The following is an 18,457-nucleotide window of genomic DNA, read 5'->3' as shown; positions in this document are numbered from 1 at the left end:
ATGGTCCGTGGCTCTGGTCAATGTACCCCCCAGGAGAAGGACCCCACTGGGGGGTGCATCGGTCAGAGCTGCGGACCACTGGTTGGAAACCGCTGGTAAAATTATTTTATTATTATTTATGTTAAGCCCCAGGGAATTTTATGCATATTTGGTGGTCTTGCCAAATGCTTGTCAGATTTTGGAAGATAATATTTCATCTACTCTACCCTCTTTTAGGAATTGTACTGCCCAGAGACCCGTGGCTATCACTCCTTCACTTTGAATCCTGTAACCTGAATAAATATCAGTTTAAACTTGGTAATGTATTGCACACGTCTGGCATAAACAATTTGTTAGCTTCCAATACTCACTTCTGTCTCTGTTTAGAGTTTCTTTTTTTGCCATGACCTAATTACTCAACACCTTTTTTTTCCCTACTTTTCCTTTCCTCATCTTGGTTACCTGTATCTTGGGAAATTGTATACTTTCCTTATTTGTACAATTATTTCTGACTTGTTAAATATCTTTTATTTTTATTAATAATAAGGCAATGGAAACCAAAACTTCCAAGGAGTAAATACAGAATATGCATGTTATACAACTAGTTACAGATCCTAGATTCTAGGAACTAGATTCTAGATACAGAGCAAACTTTTCCCCCACAACAAATGGAATTTTGTGCAAAGCATGCCTGGATATAATCTGCTCTGCTCCTCATTTATCTTTTTACAGAACAAAGGCAACAACGTCTTATTAAAGTGGTTCAAAAATCCTTTACATTTCTTGTTATATGTTTATACAGGAGAGTATGTAAAAAGAAAACATCTTTATTTGGCCTTGGCTCATTGATTATTTGATATGGGATACATGAACCTAAGGTTAACTTTTAGAGGCGTTGTAAAGGTAAAAAAAGGTTATGTAAATCTTTTGAAAAGAGCTATAGAGGCTGGCATTGCTAAACACGCTCTAATAATTGCACTTTTAGTTTACAACATTTACAGTAGTACTTTAAATAAGGCACATCTGTTCCGGGGACTAAGAAAGAATGTCTTTCTTGCTTAGCAGCTTTAAAAATCTAAGGTTTTGTTTTATTATTTTTTTGCAAAGAAAATAAAGTTTTGAAAACCTTACGATTTTAGGTAAACACATAGTAATGATATTGATGAACACATATTATTGAAGGCAGTGCATATGAGTTGTCATTTGGGTTTTGTTTTTCACTAACATCATTTTGTGAATTGTATCTTTATTCTCTCACAATGTCAGGTTGGAAATCTGGTCTGACAGCTCGTGCTAGTTCGTCAGCATACATTTCATAGCGACCAGTCATCTGTGGGCATAAATAGAACATTTAAAGCTAAGTATCTGTAATGTATTCAGATAAAACTGTAGTTTGTAAAATAACTAACAAAAATAGTGGTGGACAACCGAAAAATGATTTATATAGTCAGAATTACAGTTTTCTTAAAGACAGAAACTAACCTTCTCCAACACAATATTAGAAATATGGACAGTTAAACTATATCATATGGTCAACATGGACACAATTTTCAATTTTTCTTTTTAAAAAGAATTACTGATGCTTTGTAAGTCTCTGCTGGCTTGTTTTCAGCTAGATAACAAAAAAAAGTGAAGTTTTATCTGCACAAATGAATGGGTGATCATAGTGTATGATGTACATGATGGTACCTACCTTGAAATTCCACTTGTCACAGGTCTGACGACACAGATTAAGGTCCATCTCTGCAATCAAAAGTCCTTCACGAACTCTACTTAGACCAGGAGTTCGGCTCCCATCTGGAGCTGAAACGTAACTAGATCCATAGAAATGGCCAAAGTCATGATGGGCTGCAAAAAATACATACACATGTTTTAAACATTAAAAAAAAACCAAAACACTTTTTTTGCAGTATATATTCTCATTTACATGGAAGTCCACCTCTGTTATGATGATATAGGAATTCATAGAGGTGGAACATGCTATTGCAGGATTGGTTTAATTTTTAAACATTCTTTAACATTTCAATAACTCCTTGTGCATGGTGAATATAATATATAAACTATATTGTGTCACCTTTCTTGCCATCTCCAGATGTGAACTCATTTTCAAAATGCTCCTGAAATAAAAAAAAAATCCAAGAACACTTACTGAAGACACATTTATGGTTGTTTTGTTACAACAAATAAAGTAATCACACAAGCAGAACTGAAAATTATTTGTACTGAAGACTGCAGATTGCAATGCAGTTAATTACTTACAGTTCCCACACGGTTGATTGCACATGTAAAGCAGTGATTGGCAATGGCAGCATTCCTTGCCTCTATTGGCCATAACGACTCACTAAAGGTGAAAAATAAAATTCAGAATCACCAAACCTGAAAATAATTTCTTGAGCTCTGTTTAACCAATGTTTAAACAAATCATCAGCTTTTAATTATAATTGTTATAAAGTTATCACAGAGAGAAAATAATGGGTCAGCAGCCACAGGAAAGGAGGACAAGGGTAGGAAGGATAAGATGTAGAGAGAGAGATAGAGGAAAAAAAAGTATACATTACACAAATGTGTCAGTTTCCAAAATACACAATAAATAGCAATTAGGACCTGTTGCTGCCATAGCATTTTCTTTTCATTAGAGCTAAACTTCAGTCAGCTAAATACACAGGTTAAATACACACAACAGCTGTTTTACCTGTCAAATAATTTGTATATTTATTTAATATTTCTTGAGATTTACACAGCTCTGCCCACAATACAGCCCATTCTGGCAGGGTAGGAGATCTAATCATTTATGTTTTGCAAACTTATACTTCACATTTTTTTATATTCTTGTTGTCAATTATTTATTACCTTAGTTCCCCAATGGTGGCAGATGGGTTGAAAATAATTTCTGCTCCATTAATGCTGTACATCAACCAATTTAATGGGTGATGTCTTCCATAGCAGATATTCACAGCGATCTTTCCATATACAGTCTGGAACACTCGATGTCCTGTATTTCCCTCCATGTAGTAAGTAGACTGTAACAAATAAAGAAGAAAACCTTTTAAGGTGTTTATAGCAGTGAGAAGGTACTGCTAGCTGCTGCACAGCGCAAAGTTACACAGTGCCTTGGAGGAAAGGCTGGTCACATGACTTATTTTTGCCCATGATTATACCCAGAACAGATTCACCACCACCTAAACTCATGCCTTTGAATAGAGATAATATTCACTTTAGGATTTTTGATTGATGTTTCCCTTCCTCCGGGTCAGAAGAAGCCCCAGTATTCTAACTACATGCAATCAAAATAATAAGTGATAGTTGAAAGTAACATGGTGGCCAGGTTACTTTTAGTTTCTCTGGGTAGCTCTTCCCTATCAGAAGTTGGGTTTCTCATCTCTATTGTTAGCACATGATAGGTGCCTAGTAGGAAGAAGAGAAGTCTGCAAAGTCAAAGTTAAAAAGAGCTACAATGGTAAGTGAAGGCTTGTTTTTAACCTTATTTCTTGCTTATTAAGAACTTGTAAACATTTGAATGAGCATAATCTGATCACAGATCAACCTACAAGTTAATAATGACACTTTTCTTAGTATGCTGAACTTCTGAAACCCAAAAATTTACAGTGGTCACTATACTAATAAACCATCTACTCATCTTTTTAAGGTAAATGTATATTTCTGGATACAATATTCTTCTCTTTTCCAATTTACAAATCACCAGTATGTTTGGTAGTCTCACCTCATTAAAGTCTCCTACTCTTGGGATGTGATTTTTCCGACTCTTCCCCAAAACGGCTCCTGTGTTTGATATGACCACAGCGGTGTTCCACAAAGTATCTCCATGGTTCTCATCTCTCTCCAGAATTGGAGAAACAATTACCATGTTGTACTTCTTTGCTAACTGAAAACATATTAAATGGACAATAAAAGCATTTTATAGGAATTAGTAACATCTATACCAATTATTTAATTTTTATTTATATTTGTACACATACACCATCCACTTTGAAGACCATGTGCACCTTAAAGGACAATAACATACCACATATGAATAACAATTATTTTGGTTATGAAGGAGTTGGACATTATTCATTATTAGAGACATAACGTCCAATATTTCCAAAGACAAATCTAAATGTGAGCCCCTGAATTTCACAAAATAAAAACTGTTACTCTTATTACAATATTATCTTAACCCTCCTAGCGGTAATTCTGAGTGTGACACAGGGTGGATTAGGGAGGGTGTCGTCCCCCATCGTCCTACTGCTAGGATTCAATACAAAATAGCTGTATTGAATCCAATAGAAAGAAGTTTTCATATAATATATAAACAATTATATCAATATTATATATGCTACTGTACAGTTATATTACATGTTTAACTATTTTTTTTTTTATTTTTTTCAACAGATTTTTGTGTTTTTTTTATTTAAATTGTATTATTAAATGTATTACATATTGGACCTAATTGGGTGAGGTATGCCTAAGAATTATAGCCTACAATGTAAAGTAAATTTCCATGCAAAAAAAAATGTAATGCTTTTTGCATGGAAATTTGGACGGAATTAGAACGCTAGGGAGGTTAATATTAACTCTTGTCAAACAGCCTAGCTGGTATTAGAAATACTAGAAACAGAATTATACTCACACAAATTCTAGAGATGCAACATCTGCAAGCTCCCTCACTTGCATATTTAATCCATCTTATTCTGGGTTCAGGTATTTGGCTGTCTTGATTCACTGCACTAGAATAAATGTACTCCCATGCATTCATCCATCTCAGCAAATGCCAAAATTGTGTACTAAGCTGTGCATGAGCAGCTCAGTGTTCTTTGCAGAGAGGATTGCAAACAAACAGGTAAGAATCCTTCCTATTTAATTTACACTCTGAAGTTTACAAGTGTCAATCAGCTCTAATATTACCTCCTGGCAGAATTTTGTAGTTACTCCATTCTCAGCAGATTCAGCAAACTCCGTCCATGGCAACCTCTCTCTTGTGCAGAAAGCAAATGGCATTGCTGGAATTAAAAAAACAGTAAAACTTAGGTGAGTGAGTAATAAGTAAGTAGATGAGAACGAGTACATTCTAAAAAACTAAAGGTCATTAAAGTAGATATAGCAAAAAAGGTTTTATTTTTCGATAAAAAAGACAAAAGTTAGAGCCTTTGCTGGGTTTCATTATGGCCTTTCTCCCTGCTTGGTGGATATGCCCTCTCCATTTGTTAATGTGACCGATGTTGCCTAGACAGAAAATGATGGAAAATCCAAATTTGTGCAATTGCCACCATAACAAAAGGTAAGGGTAAATCTTCTAATAGGGACTTCAGTGTCAATGACCACAGACTACGTTGGCTATTTACATTTAAAAATGGTAACCAGCTTTGCTTATAGGCTCTCTTTGCTCCAGGAGCAGTGTGAAAGCTTGGAAGCTCCACAGTCAATACTGTATGTACTGTTTGCACCATGCCAAAATTATTTTCATTATTAATGTATTTATAAAGCACCAATACATTACTCAGAACTTGCAACTGTTATATTGTTGTTGTCCATGCACCTTTTTCTAGTAAAGCATATAGGTAGGTTTCCTGTTCACATTATATTCTACATGTTCATTTACTGTATGTGTCACCTGTGTGTCTGTTTTATACACTGTTTTTACATCTGCTGGCTACACCAAAGCAGAAGCATCAGTCAGTCCTTGAACCTGAGCTGTAGTTACAGAGAGGTCAGTTTGTTACAATATAACAGCATGTTACACATTTACCTAGCTAACACTTGACTACCTCTCACCTGAATAATTCAAATTCTCTTTTGGGTGGCTGAAAAAAAAACAGTGTTCCTATTTGCCAGTAATAGATCAATTGAGAATGCAGAGAGTTTAAGGTGTGGAATTGCAGAGATTTAAACATGAGGGGCGTGTAAAAAATCTTCACTGCTAAGTATTTATTATTGTTTGCAGGAGGCCAAATACCAGTATGTGCTGACATTACTGAATAATTAGAAAGGATTTAAGGTGAATCGTGACTTTACCATTTATCTGCTGTGACAAGTATATTTCTCTATAGGGAAAACCTATCTGCTTTAACAAACTTCCATGTAAATTCCTATGATTATGGATTTGTTATGTGCACAGCAAGTCACCCCGGTATTCCTGAATTAGAAATATAGTATTACAATAACACTGCTAGCCATTGGATGAATCTGAATTCATTATGATGTGTTAATACAAATCAAGGCAGGTTTTTTACTGTAAAAGAGGCATGCTATGACTAAACACGAGCACTGTGCATTGCACAAAACCTTGGTGCTGCAATAAATTAACTCCTCTCCTCCTCTACATGCTCAGAAGCTAATCATTCTGGCCCAGCTAGTTAAAATGGTTAGAGATTTTGGACCCAGAATAGGACCCAATGAAGATAATGGTGCCAAGAAATAGAGGGCAGGTTAGGCAGCTCAATAATTATGCCATTCTGTCCATTTAACACAGCACAACAGATAAAAAAAACCCACAACTATTTGTTAGCATTGCAATGCACCACAATATACAGTATGTGTAATGCACAACGTTTTATGCATTGCACAATATTGTACAGTGCTTTTCCACAATGAATCTCACAAAGCAGGTGTATTGCCATTTCTTACAGCAACACACAAGTAGTAATAGGTCTTAAGTATGTATCTACAGTAAAAAGCTGGCCATATATTACTTAGACGATCAGTCAATCTTTCACTTGAATTACCTAGATTGTGCACCACTCAGTATTGATCAGATTTATATATTGTTGTAGTTAGTGTAAATTCCGGTTAATTGCTCATACTAAACATTCACCATTCTTTTCTATTCATTTTTTACTGCTGCAAACAATAACAAATACAGACTGTAAGCCATTGACATAATTTACATTAGGAAGTGATTATATTAGCTGGTGGTTTTCATGCCCAGGCCCAGTAGTGCTGACCTATGTGCACCATACCAGCAGCTTACTCTTTTTTTCCTTTATTACTGTTCTTCTTATCCTAGCCCTTAACTTTGTATTATTCAATGAACCAAAAAGCTATGCAGCCATTGATCACCTTTCTCTCTCCCTTGTTCTCCCACCTGATTCAAGGAAAAAAAGCATTCTTGATCCATGCATTACTTAATATAGCACAACACTATGCCAAAATTGATTTCCTGCTATGTTCCCTCCTAGCTTGATCAACAAAAGAATAGGAATTTCCGATCAACATTAGATCAAATTTTGATTGGGAGTTTATTGGTTTTTATAGATTTACATTTGTCTTTGTGTTTATTCTATTAAGGTTTTTGTCCAATGTATGGCTCAGGAGTTCTTATAGACAAGCTTTTGTTCACTACAGAACTGCTTCGCTTTCTATACAAGTCTTTGAGATAGCAGAAGCAGTCAAAGCCGAGCCAACGCTGTGAAATGATTTCAGAATTGTCTATAATGCTTGTCAAAATCATGCTGCATTTGCCCAATAACACAAACCCCTAACCTAAGCACAACTGGGCAGTTCAAACTGAGCAAAATCTCAGAAAGGTTCCTTCCAGTGATATACAGATAGAAAAAACATTATGAAATATTGACTGACTGAAGTCTTGACTTATCCTCACCCTTATGCCATCTGGGCTTTCTATTGTCACTGGATCCACTAATTAATTCAATGTACTTATACATCAAATACACCTTTTAAATTACAGTTGGGATACTTTATTGTAGAACTTATGGATAGACTCACTCCATGCTTCTTGAAAACAGACAATGTTCACTCCACACAACGCCGCTACCTCCACGATTTCAGCAATGCGCCTATGAAGGGCATTAACCTGTTAGAACAAACAGATCATGCAAATAGTGATGAAACACAGCATCCATGCTGAGCCTCTTTGGCAGCATTGGTCAGGTTAGATTTCAAACGTGTGTGTCTAATTGTCACATTCCCAACTTTAACATTTAAACTTTAACATTTTGTATATTATTATGTAAAAAAAATTAATGTATAGGTAATTAGTATAGAAGTAAATCCTATTTTACAAGCTTATCCACATATCTAGAACCTGTTAAGCTTTGACAATCATTTGGAACATTGCCTAAAGAATAGGGTGGCATTAGTGATCCAGGAAGATCTGTTCATAAACTAGCAAATCTGACAATCACAAAAACATTTACTAGTGGAGAATCGGTCACTGCCAATAAAAGATCTGGAGGACTTTCTGCCAGGGATTGTATCAGTGAATGTCATATTCACTGCTTTAGAATATAGACCCCTTAGTGTTTTCCCTTTCTAAATATATCTTGTGTGACATTCAGTAACAGGACTCTGCTCTCTCTGGGTATACAGACTAAAGCATTACATACAGTGCCAACAGAACTTACTTATACCCTCTTAGAAGCTCATTTTAACCACACATGATGTATAAATTCTAAAAATAGGGATGTGCTGATTATCCAATGTAGAGTTCCTTTAGTTTGCATACAATATAATTTATTGTATGAGCTTCTGCTATAAAGAAATATAAAATAAATATTCCCTTTTATTTACTGTAAGTTCTGCTTTACATAATTGGTACAACTTGGATATAAACATTATTGCCATTATTGTATATCCTGGGGTAACACTCAAATACAATGTCTTCCTTATAATGAACAATTCATACAACATAATTCAACAACATAATATACATAAATGTTTTCTAGTATTTAGTATGATGTGGGATATTTATAATTATTTTATTTCCCCCAGAATAACAACTCTTTTATATCCCTATTTAATGTACAGCGCTGCATAATATGTTGGCGCTATATAAATCCTGTTTAATAATAATAATAATAATGTTCCTAGATTGTAAGCTCTTCGGGGCAGGGTCTTTTCCTACTGTGTCACTTTCTGTATTTGTCTGTCATTAGCAACCCCTATAAACCCCTATTTATTGTACAGTGCGGTGTAATATGTTTGTGCTATATAAATCCTGTTTATTAATAATAAAAATATTAATAAATATCAATCATGATGATGATAGGTCTGTACACCTAAAATGAAAACGATAGGTTCACTTTTGGCACATTTATGCCGCAAAAATTTTTTATACTTCCACGGTCATTGTTCTGGATGCCTAGTTCAGATTTACTGTGGATAAAAATATATATATACTACACCCAATGACTGAAACCAGGAGAGTTATGTCTACCGCAGCAAGACCCCCTTAGCTTTGAATGGAGCCCCCATATATATTGATATAAACTTATCTTTTAACACACCTGTTCTGCCACTGGACTTGAGGTAGGAAGTTGGATCTTATTCTGGATCAGTCCCACACGGACAATTCGTGGCCTTCGCAGTTGCTCCGCGGCAGCTTCCACGCCATATCCCTTTAACTCGAAGTCGCCCTGCGATGCAGCATTGATAGCACTGGCGGGGAGATCCAGGCTCCTAGGAGATCGGTAGTAATAATACTATTCCATAATAAATCTATAGCCCACACATAACAATCACACCACTAATCCACAGAATTCTCATCAGATTTATTCTCATTGTCACCAATGCACAAATAAAGGAACATGTTAGTCACAGCTTGATTTATAGGACACATTGAAAAATAATAAGTTTTATTTATACATCAGACACAACACGTGCAGAATGTGGAATGTGATTGGCTGGCTGCAGATTTGGGCAGGCTGATCCCCGATCACTGGTTGGATCACATGGCCCCCTCTCACCTCAGCTCCTTCCCATACAGGATCCTCCACACCTCGCCCAGCCGATCAGCCGGGATGTTTTTTTCTAGGATTCCCTCCAGAGACACCAGCTCACCCGACATGATGACCAGCGAATCCGGGCACAGCAACTAGAAGTGACAACTAGAGGTAGTGGGCGTGTCTGAGGGGGAGGAGTCACCTCTCGTGTCCACGCCCAGCACCGAGGCTCCTCCCACTCCGAGAGCTGTGCAGGTCATGGTGGATCAGATGGTTGCACTGACCATACAGATAAGAGATCTCATCCTGGGATCACACAACAGAGCCGGGGATAAACCAGTTCTCATAAAGCCACTGGGTGCTGGGGGCTCCATGAGCAGTGCTCCATGAGTGTGCTCCCAGATCTGTGCAACTGACACCAATGATCATGTTTGCTATCTATAAGGCTGACATTCTTCCCACTGGCCAGCAATGTAAGAGGCATTCTTCCTACTGACAACCATGCTAGTGTACAAGAGTTCTCCGTGTTATAAACACTGTCCTATTAATAAACAGGATTTTTTATAGCACCAACATATTACGCAGTGCTGTACATTAAGTAGGGGTTGCAAATGACAAATGAATACAGACAGTGACACAGGAGGAGAGGACCTTGGCCCGAAGAGCTTACAATCTAGGAGGTGGGGAAGTATCACACAATAGGGGGATATGAAGTGGTGGGAAGTAGTGAATGACTATTGTTCAATAAAATCTAGCATCCCCGAACGTTATCAATCCATTGTGGCAGATCGGCCAACTCCCTCTATTTTTGTAGTATTGGGGAGGATGCACTGCCTTCCACTTACCCCCTTCATAGAACAGAACACTCTGTGTGTACAGTGCTTCCACTGTCGCTGGAAATAATCACTTAGTAATTATAACTGAGCATGTGTACAGAGCTCACACATGTCTGTATGATTTAATATTCAAAGGATCATTCTTACTATCACTTGTCCTGTGCGTTCAATGGGCGACTGATTCTTGAGTTTTTAACAAACCGCATGTGATTGTAAATACTGATCAGAAACTTCTGATGTTTTGATTGAAAAGCTCACTCTTGAACCACCCATACACTCCATTGAAAGTGGGGGGCAAAATGGACACAGGGACCCCAGGAGCAGGAGGGTTCCCCTTGCCTGCACACAGCCTGCCCTTCACCTGACACTGATCACTTGTAGCTCTCATTGATAATCTAAAGCTTTGACTTCAAGAGAAAAGCAGGAAATGGCACAGCACCAAGCTATGACCACTTACCTTCTATTCTATTCTATACAGGAAGACAGGGACTGCAGGATAATGAGAATGTCACCTGTGGATTTGGTGGTAAACAAAGAAGTGAGGGCTGAATTGGATAATATGTATAGTGCAGGAATGTTTGTGCTGTTTTGGTGTAATGTGCAGATTGCATGCATATTTATGTGTAATGTGCACATGGATAAGCCATATTAAACCAAGCAGTGCTGTGTATGTTTATGTGTGATATGTAGACTGTGTGTATGTTAATGTACATAGTACAGTGCTATGTGTATGTTTGTGTGCAATGTGCAGATTATGTGCAGTCATGTCAAAACACTTTAAACACTTAAAAAATTGCTCCCACTGATACATGAGACATATGTTTTTCTATTTAATATGGAGCATCATTGTTTTTAATGACACAGGGGCCCCATTCTAATTACATATACAGGGGTACCATTCCAATCACTCAGCCAGAGACACTTTTCCTCTTTTTTTCTCCCATAGATGCAGGGGCATGTGTTACCCCTACTGACTATAAGAGACTCGGCAATAGTCATCCTGGCACAAAAGATCTGATGTGCAGGACATGAAGCAGCAATCACAGAATTGGTCAAGGAAAACTTTACATGATAGATTTTTTTTAACCTTTTATTGGACTGGGTAAGGAGTATTATGTACCACTGGATCTGTTCCCCAGGATGGATATCTGGGGGTCTCCTAATCAAAATCTTTCAGATTCCAAAAAATACTTCCCATCCACAGACCCCACAACACAGTGGTTATGTTGAGGCCCTTTCCCTTAACAATGGCTATTGCCACTATTTAGGACTCAACATAGCTGCTGCTTATTTTATGCTGTTGTATAATCGATTAGGATGTACGTATACAAGGATCACTTATGGAAATGTGCACCTACAGTATAAATCAATACTTTCATTCAGATGGGCACCTCTTTTAGCTGAGATAAATCATACTCTTTGTGTTATGCTAAGTTTACTGTTGTCAGCACAGACAAGGTGCAGCTGGAGAGAATTAAAATCTTTTTTTGCAACCAACCTGCTGCTTTTTATGGAACATGTTTTTTTCTGCTTTAAATTTTCTGAAGTTGCCTGCCTGTATGGATTTTGTCCAGCAGAGAGCAGCAGACTCCATATTGTGTGGCCTAGCTCGGTCAATGGAGGACATTAGATCTATCCTGGCTCTGTCTTTATGGCACAGTTGGCAAAGAATTTATTAGCCTGTGACCATCAGTCACAATTAATTATATTATCATTTAATTCAATGATGACTGCTATACATATATTTTTAATATGCTTGGGTCAATTGACTTTTTTTTTATTGATGTGTAAATAAAATTGTATACATTTTTATCTTTTGAACATTTCTTGTATGGTGTTATGTGCTATAAAGATAACTTAAACATTCCAATTCTCTAGTTGGTATTTTATATACCGATTAATGGTTTTGGCATCATATTTAAGGATTTGCAATAGCCTCTCTTTACTGCTGTCTGCCTCCAGTATTTTTCCTCACCCTTTGTCTCTTTTAACAGAAAACTACATTAACAATGTCTAATAAATTATTGTGTACATTGCAAACTTATAGAAATCCTGATTGCAGTGTATGTAGAATATATTCAAGATAAGGGATTCAAGTTGGCCAAATCTGGAACTGGGCCAGGTCAGCCCACTTAAAGTGAACCAAAATAGAACCAGTATATATAATTCCATTCTGTATGCTAAGTAAATCTAATAACAGTGCAGGGATCCTTAACTTAGAGTAGGCTCTATATGTAGACGGGCATTACGTTTTTCTAACGCCACCGGAGCGGCAATTCTGCACCTCTTAGATCCCATTAATGCATGCTGCGCCTTAGTCCCATAAATTACAGCACTGGTACTTTGGTAACTATTTCAGCAGTGGGTAATATATTTATCTGACATAAATGTATATAACATGGCTATTTTTTTTTCTTTATTCAAACCAAAACTGACATCAGTTGTCACCTGAGAACATTTGATATCCTAGTGTTTCGTCTCTATCATTCCATTCGTATGCCATATAGTTTTCAGGTCTCGAAGGAGCTCCAGTGCCAAGTGCAAAATATTGCCTATAGGATCAGTAACATTCCTGGCAGCCAACATTGCCATAACATCAACACACAGATCCCTGCCAACCTGCATCTGAGTACATTATTCACTACTAGGGCATTACACTGGTGTGTGGGCAGAATATGTATGTCTTACATGGGTAGTTAGCACACTTGCAGAAAGACCAGATTTGCATGTCATATGTATGTTCTCATAATATATCTTTGTCCTTTCTAAATATACATACTCACTCACTGGCCATTTATCAATTTCACATTTTTAACTGCTTGTTAATCCAAATATCTAACCAGCCAATGAAGCAAAAGAATGGGGAGGAAAGGTGATTTAAGTGAATTTTTTATGTGAATGGTGCCAGGAACAGTTGTTGGTGCCAAGTGGCACTCTTCTGAGTACTATGGTACTTGCTTGGATTTTTATGCATTGACATCTCTGGGTTTTAAAGAGAATGCTCCTAAACCAGCAGTTAGAGGAGAATGGTCAGACTGGTTTGAGCTAATACAAAGACAACAATAACTCAAATACCCACTCATTACAACCAGGGTATATTATTATTCAATGGTGTTTAAATAGCACCAACATATTATGGAGCACTGTACATAGTCATATCACTAGTTGTCCCTATGTCATTGATACAGTCTAAGGTCAATGTTGGGGGAAGCGGATTACCCTAACTGCATGGTTTTTGGAATGTGGGAGGAAACCAGAATACCCAGAGGAAACCCACGCAGACATGGGGAGAACCTGCAAACTCCATGCAGATAGTGCCCTGGCCGGGATTAGAACCTGGGACCTAGCGCTGTATATAGAAGAGCATCTCTGAATGCACCACCTTAGCAGATGGGCTACACCAACAAGAAAACGCACTGAATGCCACTTTGCGAAGAACAGGCACCTGAGGCTATAGTTTGTATGAGCAATAGACAAGATGGTAGATGGTAGACAAGATGACAAGATGTCATTGGGATGGTAGGGCCAGAATTTACCATCAACAATATAAAACTATGGGTCCATTCTGCTTTGTCTCAACAGTTGTTATTATTATTATTATTACTATTATTATTATTATTATAATATTATTATTAAACAGGTCTGGCTGCTAGGGATGTTCTCTTTGCACACTTTGCCCCCCTTAGTAGCAACTGAGCGTCATTTAAATACCACAGCCAACTTTACTATTGTTGCTGATGTCAGTTCTGAAGGCAAAAGGGGATTCAATTTACAATGCTCACAAGTGTTACCTAATAAATTGTCTTGTTTATAATAATGATTATTGTGGGCTCATTGAATGTAGATGGTACTATGTACTCTGGCCAGCACATTGCAGAATGCTATTTCTTAGGTTCAATGGAGATTGTACTCACTCATCCAGGCTAACTGCTTGGCTACCAACAGAGTCTCATAGTTCACGTAATTGAATTGCGCACAACCTGTACCTAAAAATACATCCTCTGAAAATCCAGAACAAATAAAGAAGAGGATCATTAATCAGTAACTTTGTTTATGGTACTCTAATTTTAATGTTTGCTAAGACTGTGCAAATATAAATGTTGAAAATAGCTTGTATGTGGAAATAGTATCCTGTTTATTTGTAGGCTTTCTTTACATTTTACATAGGTGCTTAGTAACACATGAACAAGTGGTATTCTACAGAGTAATGATCGGGGAGTGAATAGAGGAAGTAGAATACTAAAGGCACATTAGTATTTTAAGGTTTATTAACGAGTATTACTATTACAATGCCAAAATGTTAACTGCTTAAAAAGTTTGCCTCAGTTTTATTGTATTATTTTCTTTGAGTACACTTACATCTTTGGTATTATTGATTGTTCATATGGCGCCATCATATTACTCAGTCCTTGGCCATATACATGTATCATCAATTTTGTTAATGAAGACTGAACCAAGGTAGTCACAAAGCATTGTTGGCCATAGAAATGTAGAATTTTTCCATAGTTTCCATAATAGCTGTGCAGTTTAGGAAAGTTAAGCAGATTTATAGTTGGTTCCTATAGATTACGGTTAATAAATGCTCTCGCTTTATGCGATAAGCCTGGTGTACTCCCAGTGTAAGGTCCCTGAGTTCTTTATACCGGAAGCCATGGACTAATTACATCCTGCTCCTTCATTGCAGTTGTAATTTTTCTCCTTTTTTTCCCTAAATTCTACAATGTGATTTCATTTTTTTTGAGCCTCCTATGCCTTCTGTATCTATATTGTTGCAAAGTGTTCTTCCTGAAAAGGTGAGATCTTCTTTCACATTTTCATTATTTGTAACCCTTAGATTCTCATTTTGTCCTGATGACCATTATCACTCAAACAATAAAATGTTTCAGGAAAAGTTGTGTGGAGAAGTCTTTCAATGGGACATCCATCCGAGTAACAACTAAGAGGGGATTACCTTTAGCGTTTCAAAATTTTTTTTTTACTGTCTGTTGCATTCCTGGGATAGGATATAAAAGTAAATCTCCCAGGAAGAAACACATCCCAAAATTTTTTCAACCCATACAAATTCTTGTAAAGAATGGGGTACATATATACAACTTCTGAAGCCTCTGCTCTACATTGCAGTTGACTGTGGGATACAGTAGTGATGTTAGATCAAAGAGAGTATCCAGTGTGATACATGGGGGGACCACAGCAAAGTGGAAGTTTTTGATCCAACTTTAAGGGACCATTTGTTTCTGCCACATAGAGCAGTATTAAACTCCATGGGCAGGGAAAAAAAGGTAAGTACTGTAAATACTTATGTATAAACTGAGCTTTTTTTGACCCAAGAATGCCATTAGAACAAGAATTTCGGTTTACACTCAGGCCACTAGATGGCATTGTGTCTTTATATAAAATGTATAACAAACTTTCCATCTGAGAAAAAGTATGTGACACAGCGCCATCGTTTGGTGGCCAGAATTATTGCCAAAAGTTTATCTAAGAGCAAGTGACCCATCATTGCCAACTCAAAAGTCAAAATATTTTAGTCTGTAAAAAGAGGGGGAAAAATATAAACAGACTTAACCCATATGTTTTTATTTTTTCCTCCTTCAAAATATTGTTTTAAAAATGAGACACTATAGATGTATTTATTCAGTTTGGTTTTTTATTCAGGCAAAAGAAGATACCTCGGTTTATATTTGGATCATTTTATATTTGAGTATATACATTATGTACTGTACACTCTCCTTTGCAGGTACAGGGTCTCTTTAACTATTCGCTACACTATCCCAAACTTTTGGCCAAGGTTTGATCATTTCAATGTAGTTATCTAAATTTATCATTATTTCAAATAATTCACAATTTCATAGTAAGTTTGGGGTCATTAATTCTTCCAGTTACTTCAGCTACTGTTATCCAACAAACAATTGGCATTTTGGCATTTACCTCTATAGGAAGGCACTGTTACTGCCCATGACAATGAACGTCATATAGAATGAGGAGGCAACTTCCAGCACAAATTTGTTTTTATATCCGCAAGTTTATACAATTGCTGCAACAGTAATGATAACATTGAAGCTGTATTGTGTTTCCCTGATGAAAGCCTTAATGATGAAAGGTTAAAAAGCACAGACGAAAAAAATATGCAGCATACTGTATAAAGTGCAAGCTACACAAAACACTAAATTAAATTAATCAGATATAAATTGATTCGAAGTTTATTAACTTGTGATATCCATGTCCAGCATGTGTACTGCTCTTCTGGTAAAATAATATTTTTTAATATCACTCATTATATTTCCCTTCATTAGCTTTAGATAATTACATTTTTTTCTGTACCAAGGAACACTACAATGAAAACAAGTACAGATGTTCTTGTTTAATAAATGGGTGGTTCTAGTCAAACCATTGCCATGATACAGGAGAGGAGGGGGAAAAAACTGGGCCAAGGTGATAGAGAGATGCTGCACAAAGCAACCAAACTATCAGAGATCAACTTTTACTGGAGAGCGTACATTAAAAAACAATCAAAAGATCAATTCTTATTCCTATATTTGGTTACAGATCCAAATTTTAAAGCTATAGATTTCTTTTTTTTTCTCAAGAAAAAGAACTACAAAATAACAGTCTGGCAAAACATGCTATGTAAATACTGTGTAATACTGTGTAATGTAATACTATAAAAACTCCCAACACCTTATTGTTCATATAGTTTTGCTACCCACCTTTGTCCCAACAATAAACAATTCATCTTATTTCCCACAAAAGTGCTGGGAGTAGCCATTATGCATGATTGGGGCATATCCTGTTTAAGTAGAGGGCTGTACATGTGAAAAAAGTTTTTTTTATTGTCATTTTATCTTTTACCAGCAGTCTTCCTGGTTGTTTTCATTGTACTTTTGAAAGTAGCTTATCTTCTCCTCTCTGTACCAGCACACTGAAACTTTGTCTCTGTGCAAGTGCTTTCTATAATGAAGACCTGTCAGTTCTGCTTTCTCTCCTTGTGCAGGGGGACTGTTCTTGTATGACCTACTAATGACGTCCTCACTCATAACCTCATCACACACATGGCTCCAAGACTTTTTTAGAGCTGCCCCGACTCTCTGGAATGGTCTTCCTCGTCCTATTCGACTTGCTACTTTTTGCTCATTTAAAAAAAAACTCTTAAACATTGACTTTTCAAACTTGCCTACCGATCTTCTGTCTCCTAAACCCTTAATACTTACTCACTATTCCAAATCCTATTGTGTCCTACTCCCCCACCTCTTAGATTGTAAGCTCTTCTGGGCAGGGTCCTCTCCTCCTGTGTCATCATTTGTATCTGTTTGTCGTTTGCAACCCCTATTTAATGTACATCGCTGCGTAATATGTTGGCGCTATATAAATACTGTTTAATATTAATGATAATAATAATCTACTGCAGGTGTAGTCTCAGGACTACTGAACGTCACCTTGAATAATGCAGTAATACCTACATAAAAAGTCAAAATCATACATAAATTTCAAGCAAGTGTTACAATATAGTAATATTTGTTCACAGACATTAGAGTATGGTTGGATAATCTTCTTGTAAATGAATAATTTCTAAAATAATCCAGTATGAGGTAATCTTCTAGTAGGTTCAATAATCAATACTGGGATCTAGTAGGAGGTAGGTGGCACAAGCAAACATTGTCAGTAACGAAGGAGCAATTGGGACCAGTTTTTTAACTTGACTACGATATACCTGATAAAAGATCTTCTCTCAGGGTGTACGTCTGACACCATAGACATGAAGTTATTACCTGGCCAGAAGTAGAACCTAATATAGATGATAAAGTTTGCAGAAATTTAGATCTGCCCTGTAATGATTTTCCTATGGAGTCCAATATTTTACAGTAGCACGTCAGTAGAACAGAGCTGTGGTCTCTATGACTTACCAGGAAATCAAACTGAGTTTAATGATGGGAGACTTGGAACATTGTGTGTTTGTCTGTGACAGGC

General features: G+C 36.8%; 1 protein-coding gene across 1 annotated transcript; it reads right to left on the bottom strand.

Annotated features, from left to right (window-relative positions):
* Positions 1–790: 790 nt before the first annotated feature.
* On the bottom strand, positions 791–9,833 carry UPB1 (beta-ureidopropionase 1). Its single transcript, XM_072415564.1, has 10 exons — positions 9,681–9,833; positions 9,222–9,393; positions 7,702–7,789; positions 4,885–4,979; positions 3,701–3,862; positions 2,830–2,999; positions 2,239–2,320; positions 2,054–2,096; positions 1,673–1,827; positions 791–1,309 (listed from the first exon to the last, which is right to left on the bottom strand). The coding sequence occupies exons 1-10, from the start codon at positions 9,779–9,781 to the stop codon at positions 1,226–1,228; spliced, it is 1,152 nt and encodes a 383-aa protein (XP_072271665.1). The 5' UTR covers positions 9,782–9,833; the 3' UTR covers positions 791–1,225.
* Positions 9,834–18,457: the final 8,624 nt, after the last annotated feature.

The sequence above is a fragment of the Pyxicephalus adspersus genome, chromosome 6, assembly GCF_032062135.1.
Source record: "Pyxicephalus adspersus chromosome 6, UCB_Pads_2.0, whole genome shotgun sequence".
NCBI lineage: Eukaryota > Metazoa > Chordata > Amphibia > Anura > Pyxicephalidae > Pyxicephalus > Pyxicephalus adspersus.
The sequence above is the reverse complement of the archived record's forward strand: the minus strand, read 5'-3'. Positions and strand labels throughout refer to the sequence as shown.

Coding starts and splice junctions, on each gene's coding strand:
- UPB1 (XM_072415564.1), bottom strand. CDS start 9,781: ATGTCGGGTGAGCTGGTGTCTCTGGAGGGAATCCTAGAAAAAAACATC. Junction 3,000..3,700: donor GAGTAGGAGACTTTAATGAG/GTGAGACTACCA, acceptor TATTTGTTACAG/TCTACTTACTACATGGAGGG. Junction 1,828..2,053: donor ATCTGGAGATGGCAAGAAAG/GTGACACAATAT, acceptor TATTTTTTGCAG/CCCATCATGACTTTGGCCAT.